At 39.3% G+C, this 12,822-nt stretch overlaps 1 protein-coding gene across 1 annotated transcript in view; it reads right to left on the bottom strand.

Moving 5' to 3' along the window:
• adgrv1 (adhesion G protein-coupled receptor V1) overlaps positions 1-12,822 on the bottom strand; it is a 94,062-nt gene that overhangs the window by 50,261 nt on the left and 30,979 nt on the right. Inside the window, exons 46-73 of the mRNA XM_077600919.1 lie at positions 12,571-12,746; positions 12,355-12,482; positions 12,097-12,278; positions 11,861-12,007; positions 11,708-11,788; positions 11,368-11,632; positions 11,100-11,222; positions 10,811-11,033; positions 10,519-10,723; positions 10,250-10,396; positions 9,339-9,594; positions 8,278-8,480; positions 8,014-8,187; positions 7,019-7,195; positions 6,778-6,957; positions 6,491-6,655; positions 5,419-5,542; positions 5,213-5,336; positions 4,998-5,136; positions 4,740-4,925; positions 4,400-4,635; positions 4,139-4,287; positions 3,869-4,067; positions 3,573-3,792; positions 2,159-2,398; positions 1,865-2,008; positions 1,559-1,779; positions 451-721 (exon numbers count right to left, since the gene is read on the bottom strand). Coding sequence (XP_077457045.1) covers positions 451-721; positions 1,559-1,779; positions 1,865-2,008; positions 2,159-2,398; positions 3,573-3,792; positions 3,869-4,067; positions 4,139-4,287; positions 4,400-4,635; positions 4,740-4,925; positions 4,998-5,136; positions 5,213-5,336; positions 5,419-5,542; positions 6,491-6,655; positions 6,778-6,957; positions 7,019-7,195; positions 8,014-8,187; positions 8,278-8,480; positions 9,339-9,594; positions 10,250-10,396; positions 10,519-10,723; positions 10,811-11,033; positions 11,100-11,222; positions 11,368-11,632; positions 11,708-11,788; positions 11,861-12,007; positions 12,097-12,278; positions 12,355-12,482; positions 12,571-12,746 — 5,085 coding nt within the window. The remainder of the gene's footprint in view (positions 1-450; positions 722-1,558; positions 1,780-1,864; positions 2,009-2,158; positions 2,399-3,572; positions 3,793-3,868; positions 4,068-4,138; positions 4,288-4,399; positions 4,636-4,739; positions 4,926-4,997; positions 5,137-5,212; positions 5,337-5,418; positions 5,543-6,490; positions 6,656-6,777; positions 6,958-7,018; positions 7,196-8,013; positions 8,188-8,277; positions 8,481-9,338; positions 9,595-10,249; positions 10,397-10,518; positions 10,724-10,810; positions 11,034-11,099; positions 11,223-11,367; positions 11,633-11,707; positions 11,789-11,860; positions 12,008-12,096; positions 12,279-12,354; positions 12,483-12,570; positions 12,747-12,822) is intronic.

Raw genomic sequence — 12,822 nt, forward strand, 5'->3', positions numbered from 1 at the left:
CGACATACAAAATTAATACGAAAAGCCCTGATGGAAAATAATTTGTCCCAAGATACAAAAAAAATCCAAGTTACGAAATGTCAAAAGAAATCAAACATCCGCAAAAGGTGAATATACAATTCCTGTATCCGGTATTGATTTTTTTATCTTTTTCATTCTCGTCGTACAGTGCCTTTCCCATTTTCTATCTCCCAACTCCTCTCAGGCTTCCCGTTGGGTAAAAGAATGCTACGTCTCCATGATGCCAGAACCAAGGTTAGCGCGCTGTTCGCACCGACAAACGCGATTATTAAAGATCATGTCTCTTCTTACGAAAAATCAGTCTAGAAACCACTTCTGGAACCAATTAATTTTGTAAGTAGAGGTACCACTGTATTGCGATATATCATCGTATCAATATGTATTGTCAAACTCTTGATGAAAAACTTGTCTGGCTATATTTTTACTCACCTGGTTGCTTATGTGTAGCATGACAGCACTGAAAGCCTGGCCCTCACTGAACAACAGTTGTCCTTCAGCTTGCTCTCCCACTATGTCCATCATCTCCTTGGTCCCACCAGAGATTTTGTAGCCCACACTGACATTGCCAAACAGCCCCGCGAGCCGAGCCACATTTATCTCCAGAACTCTACGGATCTCTTGCCCTGATCCAACAACTGACACAGACTGCTGCTCCGGATTTAATGAGAAGACACCATGGGGGTCATCATTTGCATGGACTCTGAGTACGAAAGACAAATACAGATGACGAAAATTAAGGGTGTCAAACTCGGGTTGGTTCGCGGGCCACGTTAACGTCAACTTGATTTCATGTGGGCCGGACCATTTTAGATATAATATTTAGATTTGTTTTTATAAATGGATTAAAAGAACTGGATTAAAAGCCATGAATATTCAGTTTTTTATAGATCTAAAACAATGTTTATTTTAGCTTTTTTAAATATATTTTTATATTTTACAAAATGATTTTTGAACTAAAAACACAGAAAAATGGATTAAAAAATTACAATTATTGATTTAAAAGGGGGGAAATCAGGAAATGTAATATACATCTATACTCTTCATTTTAATTTGATCCTAAAACAGAAAGTCGGCACTCATGATTTACTTTCCCGGGCCACACAAAATGATGCGGCGGGCCAGATTTGGCCCCCGGGCCGCCACTTTGAGACGTAAATTATAGTAAATAATTGGGTAAAAAACAGGCCATTGAAAGAAATAAAATGTAACTCTATATTTGATGGGAATTAGACAGATTACGTAAATTCAATGTTTTCACTGGAAAAAAATCCAATTGATAAAATAATGAATTATTTTTTCATAATAACAAAAAATAAATACAAAAGAAAACAGCAATAGTAAATAACAGGGTAATAAACATGCCATTGAAAGAAGTAAAATTTATCTCTATATTTGATGGGAATTAGACATTTGTAGGGATTTAATGTTATTTTAGTGTGATAGTTTTCACTAAAAAACTTGACACAGTATATTTTTGGTGAGAGTTTGATTTTAGAAGCGTGACTTCTAAACTTGGCACTAAAAATCACAAACTGACCTTATATGGGTGCGTAAAAGGTCCAAATTATCATCCAGAGTAGCACCATCCTCCACTGCTGTCAGTTGAACAGTGTAAAGCTCCTCTACTTCTGGCACAGTGTCAGGCTGAAGACTAACAACAATTTCTGCTTCCCTCTGTCCTGCCATGATTAGCACCGAGCCAGAAAATGCCCAAAAATCTCCAGCTTTGTCAAAGTCAGAGAATATCTGCCAGTGAATCTAAAACATAAAATCACAGCTTTCATGGCATGAATAAATCAAAGCTATATATTTGTATTCAGTTTAGCATTTGAAATGATTTTACCCGAATGGTTCCCATAACACCCTCTCGACGTGTAACATGTAAAGAGATGTTGACTGGTCCTTCTGTGGGTTCATTGTAAACATGTTCTTGCAGTGCATTCTCTGTAAATCGAACTATACCATTTGGGTCTCCAAATTTTTCAACCTGCATGGTGAAACAATATAGATACATTCAAAGTATAGTTTTTACTTATTTTAAATAGAACGTGTAACCAAGGTTTGATCGCTGCCATCCCCTCAGAGTTCAAATGGATCAGATGTTTATCACTGTCAATGGCAGCTAATGTTTGCTTGCCTTCAGTGTTATGGATCCAGTTTGCGAGTCGATGTCCACATCCCCACTGACAAGGCTGAGCTCAATTATAAATATTTCCTCCTCCTCCACTTCACCATGAGGAAGGACCCGGAGTGTAATAAAGCGCATGCCTTCTTCCCCATCATTGAAGAAAAAAGTCCCATTCAATGGCTCTTTAATGTCTCTATTGGATGGAGGCAAAGCATCTCTGCTATTTGGGCCGAGGACAATCCAAGCAACCTGAACAATGAATGGATGAAAACACAATTAGGAATAACAATGTGTGAGGACTCAAGCTTTTCTATCAATATCTTTAAAAAAAATGTTTTCGTAATAGAACTTTCAGAAAGATACAATTTTTCAGCTTTTGTAAAACAAGATGTTCACAGAATATTAATGAACCGCTAACGCAGTGGTGGGCAAACTACTCCACAAAGGGCATCAGTGGGCTCGTGTTTTCATTCAACGCATAAAGGGGACACCTTTTCACCAATCCGGGGTCGGACAATTGCAATCAGTGGATTGCAGTCAGGTGCGCTTTGTTTCCACAGAGACCTGATTTGTTAAATTTTCTGGATCTGATGAACAAAGATCAGGACCCACTATGGCCCTTGAGGATCGGGTTTGCCCAACCCTGTGCGAACGTTACACAACTTATGATGCCTTCATATGGTGTCATATTTCTTAAAATATGATAAAATACCACTTCTTGAGTCGAACATTGCCAGGGAACGCATCCACATGTTTTCTCAAAATGTTCTACTAGAGAATTTGATACTTTCCGAGAAGAAACGACCTTTTACCTTTCAAAAGGGCACCGAGTGATTAAGGAGTTGAAAATGGTTAGACGAAGATTTATCATCAATATGCACATTGTTTGATTCCTGCTTAGCTCAACATATGAGTGGAACCATATTAGTAATGCTTATTTACTAAAAATGACAAACAAAAACAATCGTTTGCAAGTGGTAATCTTTCCCACAGCCCAAGAAAAAAGCGTTATCTGGTGTTTTTATGTTAACTTGACCCAATGCCAACTATCCTAATGTGAATAAGCTGAATAATACCATTTGGCAAACATTAATAGCTACATGCTATTATACCCAATTATGTTAAATGTGTTTATAATATCATGTCGCACATAGTAATATCGTAACAACATGATATTTTGATGATGCAAGCACTGTGCAAGTGTTGGTTGCCAGATCCAATTATGAAGTTCCATTTACAGTGTGTTGAGGCTGGTTTTCTCATTTTAACAAAACCCGTTGAATGAATAATGAATAGCTGTCCAAAATTGATTCAGGAATGAACATGCTCACAAAAACATACGTAAATAACAAAGTACACAACAGTTCACATTCGCCCAAAATATGAACTTGTTCATGAAATGCCAGTCAGGTGCAATACTGACCGTTGCATTGCCTACTCGGCCACCAGTCCTCTCCAAGACCAGCATCAGTTTTCGAGTTTCATTTGGGTTCCGAATGGTGATCAGGCTTTCATTACGGAACCGCACAACACCACCCGGAGAGTCACTCTTGTTGATCGTCACCCTGGTGACTGTTTGAGAGCCAAGTACTGCCCCACCTGTGGTTCCAACCAGTACGATCTGGAACATCTCTGCAGATTCACTACAACATAGCATTTTTAGAGGTTATTTATGTTGGAGAAATGACCTTTTATTACCCTATCTCTGAATGTTCTCACCTTTCCGTGTCATCAATAATAGTAACATTAATAACACTACTTTGCTGGCCATGGATGAACATTACAGAGCCATTGTTTGCAATGTAGTCAAGACCAGGAGTTGCACTCAAGCCTCTCAAGACATACTCCACAGAGACCATTCCATAAGAACCTGCCATCCTCACCACTGGAATCAATACAGTGCCTGCATCCTCTTCAACTGAAGGAAAAAGTTGGATTTGGTGCTTTGTAAACATTGATTGACTTAATGTCACCTTAGTTTTGACTCACCTGTGATGTTAATGTGGTCATGACTGAACTCTAAGACACCCTCAGCATTGTCATTCATTAGTATGTAAACAGCAAGAGATGAGATGTCACCGATGGCTGGAGGTTGGTCAAGTCGGAAACCTGACTCAGTCAGTGTGTAATCCATACCACTGACCAATAGGGGGTGACAAGAAATTAGAAAAATAAGTTCAATTACCAAGGCCGTATACACCAACATCAAATTCAATGTAATCTTTTCGAAGACTAGTTGTGTTTTTGTACCTGACATTGACTAGCTCTACAGCTGTAATATTGAAGTGGAACATTTCAGGCCCCTCTGGAAGATTGTCGTCATGGATACGCACTGACACGCGTTCTACTGTCAGACCTGGGGTGAAGAGCACCCGCCCGGAAACAGCAGAATAGTCCTCTCCACTAACTGCTGTGTAGTTTGAGGTTTGGTAGGTGACCCAAACGTTTCTGAAACTACCCATTGTGCGATTAATAGTCAAAATCACCTAAAAGAAAAGAGTTAAGGGTCAATTTTTAATTTTGTATTCATGTCAAATATTTAACAGCTTCTAAATCAGGAATGTTATTATGACTATTATGTTGAACTTACAGTTTTCTCCACCTCGTCTGTGCTTATCTGCGTTTGGGTGAGGGAGAACAGTCCATAAGGGTTGTCGCTGGCAGCCATGATTATTCTGGCATGCTGTGCAGTGGGACTGATTTCCAGTCCCGGGGTCATGGACGTCAGTATTAATTGTAAATCGTGACGTTCCTCGGGAAAATCATCATCTATGGCCTTGAATTGCAACCGAAAACGAGATTATTCATTCACCGTTAAATTAAGCCTGCATTCTGCAATTGTCAGTACCTCCAGAGAAAAAGAAGCAAAAGATTGCTTATCTTTCATTGTTACTGAGCCAAAGATACTTTTGAATTCAGCATCCAAAGCGGGGGTGATATTCCAAAACACCTGCACTTCCCCGAACACACCTGGCCCACGAATAAGACTGGGGGAGAAAAGGATATTTTTCATTTTCTTTAAACCTTTTTTTAAAGGAGATTTTCCTATTAAATTTATCTCACTTGACAACAGCGGTTCCATTATAAAATCCTTCAGGTTCTCCAATGAAAATGTTCCTGGAAGACTCCGCCAAACCTATGATACCCAAGGCAGCTTTGTCTGCCATGATAGTGATGGTTGCCAAGCCTGAGGTAAAACATATCAGGAAAAATGTCAGTTATACTTTATCAGGTCCATCTTAGTAGCAATAAAATTATTTTCTCAGTACCATTTAAAGGGTCAATAACAGCACTGCCATCACTTGCTGGAAAGAGCTTAACAGTGAAGCTCTCATCGCCTTCCAGCATGCTATCACCAAGGGCATTTATCACAAAAGTCTTCATCGATTCAGTCTGGAAAATCAACATCACATTTAACTCGTTTGCTGCGCGGTGATGCCTCCAGAAATTCTCCGATGGTGATACTTAACACAACTTAACACCAAAAGCAAACACAAAAAAAGTTTGTTCAACTTGGAATAGCTATCTATGTTACTTTTGTTCAACATTTAAGTTTTCTTTCTTCCTTTTTTTTGTTACCCCAGTAAAGTGACTATTTTTAAGACTTGGTGTCCATATATTTGGAAATCAGATTTTGGTCATGCAGGTCACAATATTAACATTTGGTATACAACTGTGGTGTATATGATGAAAAAAGTGATGTCCACATATGTGGATGCCAGATCTAAATAAAAACATGTAAATTGTTAAACAAATAAGAGTCGATTTAGGTTTTTATATCATGTAGTCTTGAACTTTTGATCAGGAGATAAACAAGCTATTTCATTCATTCATTTTCCATACCGCTTATCCTCACAAATGTTGCAGGAAGAACTATTTCTTTCTTCTTTTTTTTAATACAAGTTCCAATTTTTTGGTTTGTTTACCCCCCTTTCTTCAAGTTATATTGTAGCTCTACCTAAAACCCCATTAAGGTGTGTGTATTCTAGTAATTTTTCAACTGGTTTTAAATTTTTTATCAGATAAAAATAAAATTGAAAAAAATAATATAAAAACTAAAACAAATATAAAACATTGTGATCGGCTGTCCCCCGCCTCTGGGCTGAAGTCAGCTGGGATAGGCACCCCGCGCGACCCTTGTGAGGATAAGCCGTTCAGAAAATGAATGAATGAATAAAACAGAAATATATTCTGTTTATTTAATATATTCACTGCCATTGACAGTAATCGACGTTAAATCCATAACAGTTAGGATGCTGATCAAATCGTTGCCAGCCCCTCGATTGCCAAGTTGAGCATTTCAAATTGTTAGAATTCTACCACTACATTCTGAATGTGTACCTCAGTGAAGTTAAGAGTTCCATTTTGAGGTGAAAGGTCATTAACAGCTTCTCGTTGCAGCTGCCACACCAATGTCACAGCTCCTTCACCTTCTTCACTGCGCAATACCGCAAATCGAGCAACAGCAGCAGGATCGCCAATAAACTCTGGCTCACGTACAGTAACCTTGGAAAACATGGAGGTTATGAGATATAATGGGTTTTTTTTCGGATAATCTATATAAATGAGTAGTTTCTGGTAATCTGTCCGTTTGTGCATGGCATAGAGTTTATAGAGAAAACTTTTACCTCCATCTCTTTGAATCCAAATCGTCCCAGAGGTGAATCATTAGCCGGAATATTGACAATCACAGAGGTTGAATCTCCTAATCGAGCGCCACCAATCACCCGCAGTAAAGTCACTTTGAATTTCTCTAACGCCTCCACGTGGTCATCATCCAAGATGGTGAGAGTAATCACAGCTTCCCTCTGATACACCAATAGATTAGGATTTTATCCAAAGAGTCCTATTTTGAAAATATTCTTTTACCTGGCCATCTTGGAAAGTGATGTTGTCAGATGAGGGGGTGAAATCAGTGATATCAGCAGTAAGGGGTTGAGCCTCCCAGTAGATATGCACTTTTCCAATTGTACCAGAAAGTCGTGCTACTTTCAGTTGGAGGATGTTGTCAGGTGCTGACATCTCAAATGCCACAATAGGGCTATCCTAGTCAAATTACAAAATAAAGTTGAACCATCAGTTTATGACTTTTTTCCTCTTTTAAATTCATCCAGCCCATAGGACAAGGGTGTCAGACTGGGGTTGGTTCGTGGGCTGCTTTAACGTCAACTTGGTTTCACGTGGGCCGGACCATTTTAGATATAATATTTAGATTTTTTTTAAATAAATGGATTAAAACAACTTGATTAAAAGCCCTGAATATTTAGTTTTTATAGATCTAAAACAATCTTTATTTTAGCTTTTTTAATATATTTTTATATTTTACAAAATGATTTTTGAACTAAAAACACAGAAAAAATGGATTAAAAATTTACAATTATTGATTTAAAACGGGGAAAATCAGGAAATTTAATATACATCTATACTTTTCATTTTAATTTGATCCTAAAACAGAAAGTTGGCACTCATAATTTACTTTCCCGGACCACACAAAATGATGCGGCGGGCCAGATTTGGCCCCCGGGCCGCCACTTTGACAAATGTGCCATAGGATAACTGTTCGGGTCATTCCAAAATTGGAAAACATTTTAGATCCCACTTACTGTAAATCCCGACCTAGCTAAAGAAATCGCTTCCTCTCCAGAGAAAAAGCTAACATTAATATAAATTTTTAATCATTTCATTATGACTATGCCAAGGGTTCAATATTATCAATAACCCTTAAACTTTAAAAAGCAAGCCTTTGATATTTTTTTAGCTACTATTGCTGAATTTGGAGCAGACAATATGAAAGGTGATGCCTCGTTTTTCAAGATTTTTGAAGCCAAAATATTCTCCACTTCTGGAATGACTCATGCACTTACGGCCACAACAAACTGCAATATCCCTCGAGGGTCATCGTTTTCCTGGATGGTTACTTCAGCTACTTCCATGCCCGGTCTCTTCACAGTCGGTTGACCTGCTCCAGGTGGCCTGCCAACTGCAGCCACACTGGTAATATTTACCAGGAAACTCTCAGACAGTTCTGGGATGTCATCCTGAGACAAATACATTTATACACATTTGTGGCCAATTATTCATGGGCAGAAACTATTTTTTCTTCTTCTGCTACAACAGATCATTCTTACGGGAAGGATTATGATGGTTACAAGGGTGACAGCTGCTCCTTCTGGCATGATTAGGATTTCATCTTTGGCAATGTAGTCATAATTTGCAGAAGCTTGATTGGATGGAGGTTGGTACAAGGCTGGCTTGGTTTCATAATGTATTTCCACATCACCTGTGGAGCCTTGTTCCCGAACTATAGACAAAGTCAGGTTGACTGGGAGGCCTGCAAGTTTAAGGGGAAAGTTGAGTTTGGTTTTCAAATCCTTTATAGAGCAAGTGACTATTTTGGGTAACAATAAATTAAGAAATAAATAATAACTTCACGATCTTCTGGTGTCACTATATGCAGACATCAAGTTTTGGGTTATGTAGGCCTCAAAATCAATATTTGGTCCCTAAGTGTGCTCCAAATATGTACGCATTAGGTCTAAATTACAGTTATATTATCTTTTTTATTATTATTAATCATTACCAAAAAAAGAATAATTTGTTCACTGATAGAATGTTGATAAAACTACAAATAACATTACAATTAATTTAAAACATAAACAGAAGAAATTAGTCAAGTGACATCCCCCCCCCCCCCCCCCCATTTTTTTTTTTTTTAATAGTATTTAACTCATTGCCTGCCATTGACAATGACAGTCACTAGGGTGATGATCTTTCAGTGCTAATGACGGCACAAAACGTCCAATATATTTTGACTGGGATGTTTGGCAGCTATCATTTGCTGCCAGATTCTCACAGTAAAATGGATTGGGTGTAGAGCGCCGTCAGTGGCACCCAATTAAGTTAAATGATTGCGGAATAAAGAGTGAATGAGCAATACATTTGTTAAAATATTCTCTGACAGACTTCCCAAATAGATTAAAACAAAGATCAGATTATTTCTATTCCAGGAAGACGTAAAAAAAGCCTTTTACAGTAAGTTTCAAAAGTGTTTTTCCGGTAAACCCTTCTTAAGAAGCATAATCAGCTTTTGTTATCAGAGAATATATAGTACATCCAGGCACTGGTCAGGTCTAAATATTGCCACAGAATAAACAAAAGTACTTTGAGTAGTTTGAAATTCCTTGCTCACCCTGTGGTTCTTGGGTTGGAGTAATGTGAGAGTCCAGATGCCATCCAATAACTCCATAGGGAGAACCATTTGGCAGGATGGTGAGCAGAGCTTGCGCCCGCAAATTGTCAATAACAGCGGCCTGTTGTATGTCCTGCAGCCCAACTGTGGTCACATCCTTGAGAGAGATGGTAATGCTTTCGCTCAGCTCTGCCACACCATCGGCCAGCACAGTCAGTGGAATGATAGCCACCGACTGACCCTCTGAGAATGTAACCTATGAGAATGAATTTCACATTGAGATCAAGTAATGCAGATTTTTCATATTCTAAATCAAGGCTTAGACTCAGGTTAGTTCGTGGGCCGCTTTAACGTAAACTTGATTTCATGTGGGCCGGACCATTTTAGATATAATATTTAGATTTTTTTAAATAAATTGATTAAAAGAACTGGATTAAAAAGCCCTGAATATTCAGTTTTTTATAGATATAAAACAATGTTTATTTTAGCTTTTTTAAATATATTTTTAGATTTTACAAAATGATTTTTGTACTAAAAACACAGAAAAAATTGATTAAAAATTTACAATTATTGATTTAAAACGGGGAAAATCAGGAAATTTAATATACATCTATACTCTTCATTTTAATTTGATCCTAAAACAGAAAGTCGGCACTCATGATTTACTTTCCCGGGCCACACAAAATGATGCGGCGGACCAGATTTGGCCCCGGGGCCGCCACTTTGACACATGTGTTCTAAATGTTGTCGCACTATAGAAGACAACAATGATACATAAGCCAACATCCGCTGGGTAACTGTGCAATTACACTTTATTTTAGTAAAAAAGTATGTTGTTCTAGGTCAGATGTAAACCAGGATCCCTTCCTGGATTTAATGTTATGTTACATCAGTGAGGGATATTTACGCACCACTCCAGAAGTGGGATAAATATCTGCCAGACTCCCACTGGCAGACCAGTGAACAGTCAATCTGCCAAAAGTCCCCCTTCTCCTCTCCACAGTGAGGGAAATTTGATGATTTTGTTCCAACTCTTCAACCTCCAGGGACAGAGAGTTCTGGAAATCGCAAAGAGTTAAATTTCCGCTTAAAAATGTATACTGCATATATTAAAAAATAATCATGATTCAGATAAACAAAGTGAGCGACATTTGAAAGCAAAAGATGTGTGTGATCTTGCCTGCGCAAACCCTATCACTCCATGGGCGTTGTCATTGCTCGGAACCACAATGGTCACCTGACCCCCGAATCCAATCTCTGCCCCTCCTTTGGGATTCTTTAGGCGTACTTGAAACTGCTCCTGCTCTTCAGGAACGTCATCATCCAAGACATTCACTGCAATCTGTAGCTCGTTGTCGCCAGGTAGGAAATGCAACTCGCCAAAACTAGGGTGGAAAGAAACAACTGAATTATCCAGTGAAACTGAGGTGAACCTGACTTGAGTTGTGATATGACATCACATCAGGCAATACCTGGGAATGAAGTCGGACTGATTTGAGACTGAGGTTAATTCATAAAGTCTAGAGCGATTCTCTTCAGAAGAAGCCAAGATTATCTTGGTGTTGTTGAGGGATGAGACTTTAAAGGAGACAAATCTCATAGCTGCAGGGGCCTTCAGTACAATGGTGAAGAGGCTGTAATCAGACCTCCAGGCGTAGAGTGATGAGCCGTTGCCACCAGCAAGTAGTACGTAAACTGGGAAGGAGAAAAAAAGCTGAAATTTATATGTACTTGTACTTCACCTTTTATGCAAGTGCTTACTGATTTCAGAGGAAGCAGTGAATGGATGAACAAAAGCGAGGCCTTGGTGAGGAATGGACTGATGCAACTCTGGTGAATGCTGCCCAAATTTCCACAGTAGAACTTCACAGGAGGGTGGGACACCTGAAGAAATGACAAGTCATCATGTTTCAGTATCATGGCAATGGACCCATTTGAACTGGGAGGGCTAGCAGCGAATGATCGCTGCCAGCCTTCCCATTGCCATCCATGTAACTGAAACATGACCGCTCACTGCCAGCCGTCCTACCTTGACGAAGCACCAAAAAAAGAGTGTCCACCGCTCTAATTTGGACTGTCTCCACTTGGCTAACTCTCCCTGTGACAGGGAAGGGTTGTGAATTTCCAAATCTTCCATCAGTCCAGTTAAGTAGGAAGCAGCCGGTGGTCACTCTGTTTAAACAAACTACTAAATAAGGAGCGTCTGCGTGGATGAATGGAGTCACACTGACTATGTCTTCATTAAAGTCAAGTGTCTGAAGGAGGGTGAAAGAGTTGTTGGTCCAAACAAATATCTGCTGACATAAAAAGGTAAAAAAAAACATTGAATGATTTCCACAGAACAGAAAAGCTAAAATTAATCAAATCACCTGACTTGATGCGACAAGAAAATATCTTTCATCAATAGTGAAGTGCTTCACATCCAGACTTTTCACGCTCATGACTTGTTCCTAACATGACAAAAATCTAAGTTAACCAAACAATGTAGTAATGACAAGAAAATCAGTGGATGTTCTACTGACCAATGTGACATTGAGGTCCCTATGTACTTTCAAGATGCTAAGTTTGGAAGCAGGGGAAAAGGGAGGGCTGCCGTGTGTTATTGCGATGTAGCTGGTGTTTTTAGCCGTGAAGCCCACGCAAGAGCTAGGGTCCTGAATCCTCACAGACTGGAAGTAAGAAGTAAAAAATGATTATAGTACATACTACAAACCATAACAGATAAGTTCTTTTTCCGGATTTAGAATTCTTAATTTACCTCTACGGACACAAAAACTCCTTGCCATTGATAGATCGTGGCCAGTGTGTGGGAAGATCCCACAGCGGGGGTCTTATCAAGTCTCACAGCAAGAAAAGATGGCAGTCCGGTGACAGAGCACCAATTAGATGTGGGGCTGTCCTCGAAGCTCTGATACACACCCATAGCTGGGAAATGGCCGTCTTTAAGACACAGATGACAACAAAAATATATTATGACTTTTCATTGTAAAACTAGATGATATATTCATGAAATCACCGAAAGCGACAGCTGTTTCCGACTGCGTCTCCCACTCCACGCTGACAGCAGATTCCAGACCATTGCTGAGGGACACTGTGAGGAAAACTGGTCCACTTCCTTCATTTGCCATCACCTGGATGCTACTTCTGCACAGGTGCCATACATAGTATTTACATCCAACCTAATCTCAACGTGTATGATACCAGTAGATTTTGTATTAAATTAGTTTCTGACCTATCAAGAGTAGGTCCAATACGGAACAAGCCAGCTGGAGCAAGGTTCTCTAGGACTGTGATGACTGCGTGTAATTTGTCACCCAGATGCGCACCTCCGGTTGGATCAAACAGACTCACTGTGAATGTCTCGTTCATCTCAGGCTCACCGTCCAACAATACTCGGATATCCAGCATCTGAAAAAATGCACGGAAAACATGCAATCAACAACTGGAGTGACAAGCTGGAATCCATTTTCACTGGGAGGGATGA

The sequence above is a fragment of the Stigmatopora argus genome, chromosome 5 (assembly GCF_051989625.1).
Source record: "Stigmatopora argus isolate UIUO_Sarg chromosome 5, RoL_Sarg_1.0, whole genome shotgun sequence".
NCBI classification, from domain to species: domain Eukaryota; kingdom Metazoa; phylum Chordata; class Actinopteri; order Syngnathiformes; family Syngnathidae; genus Stigmatopora; species Stigmatopora argus.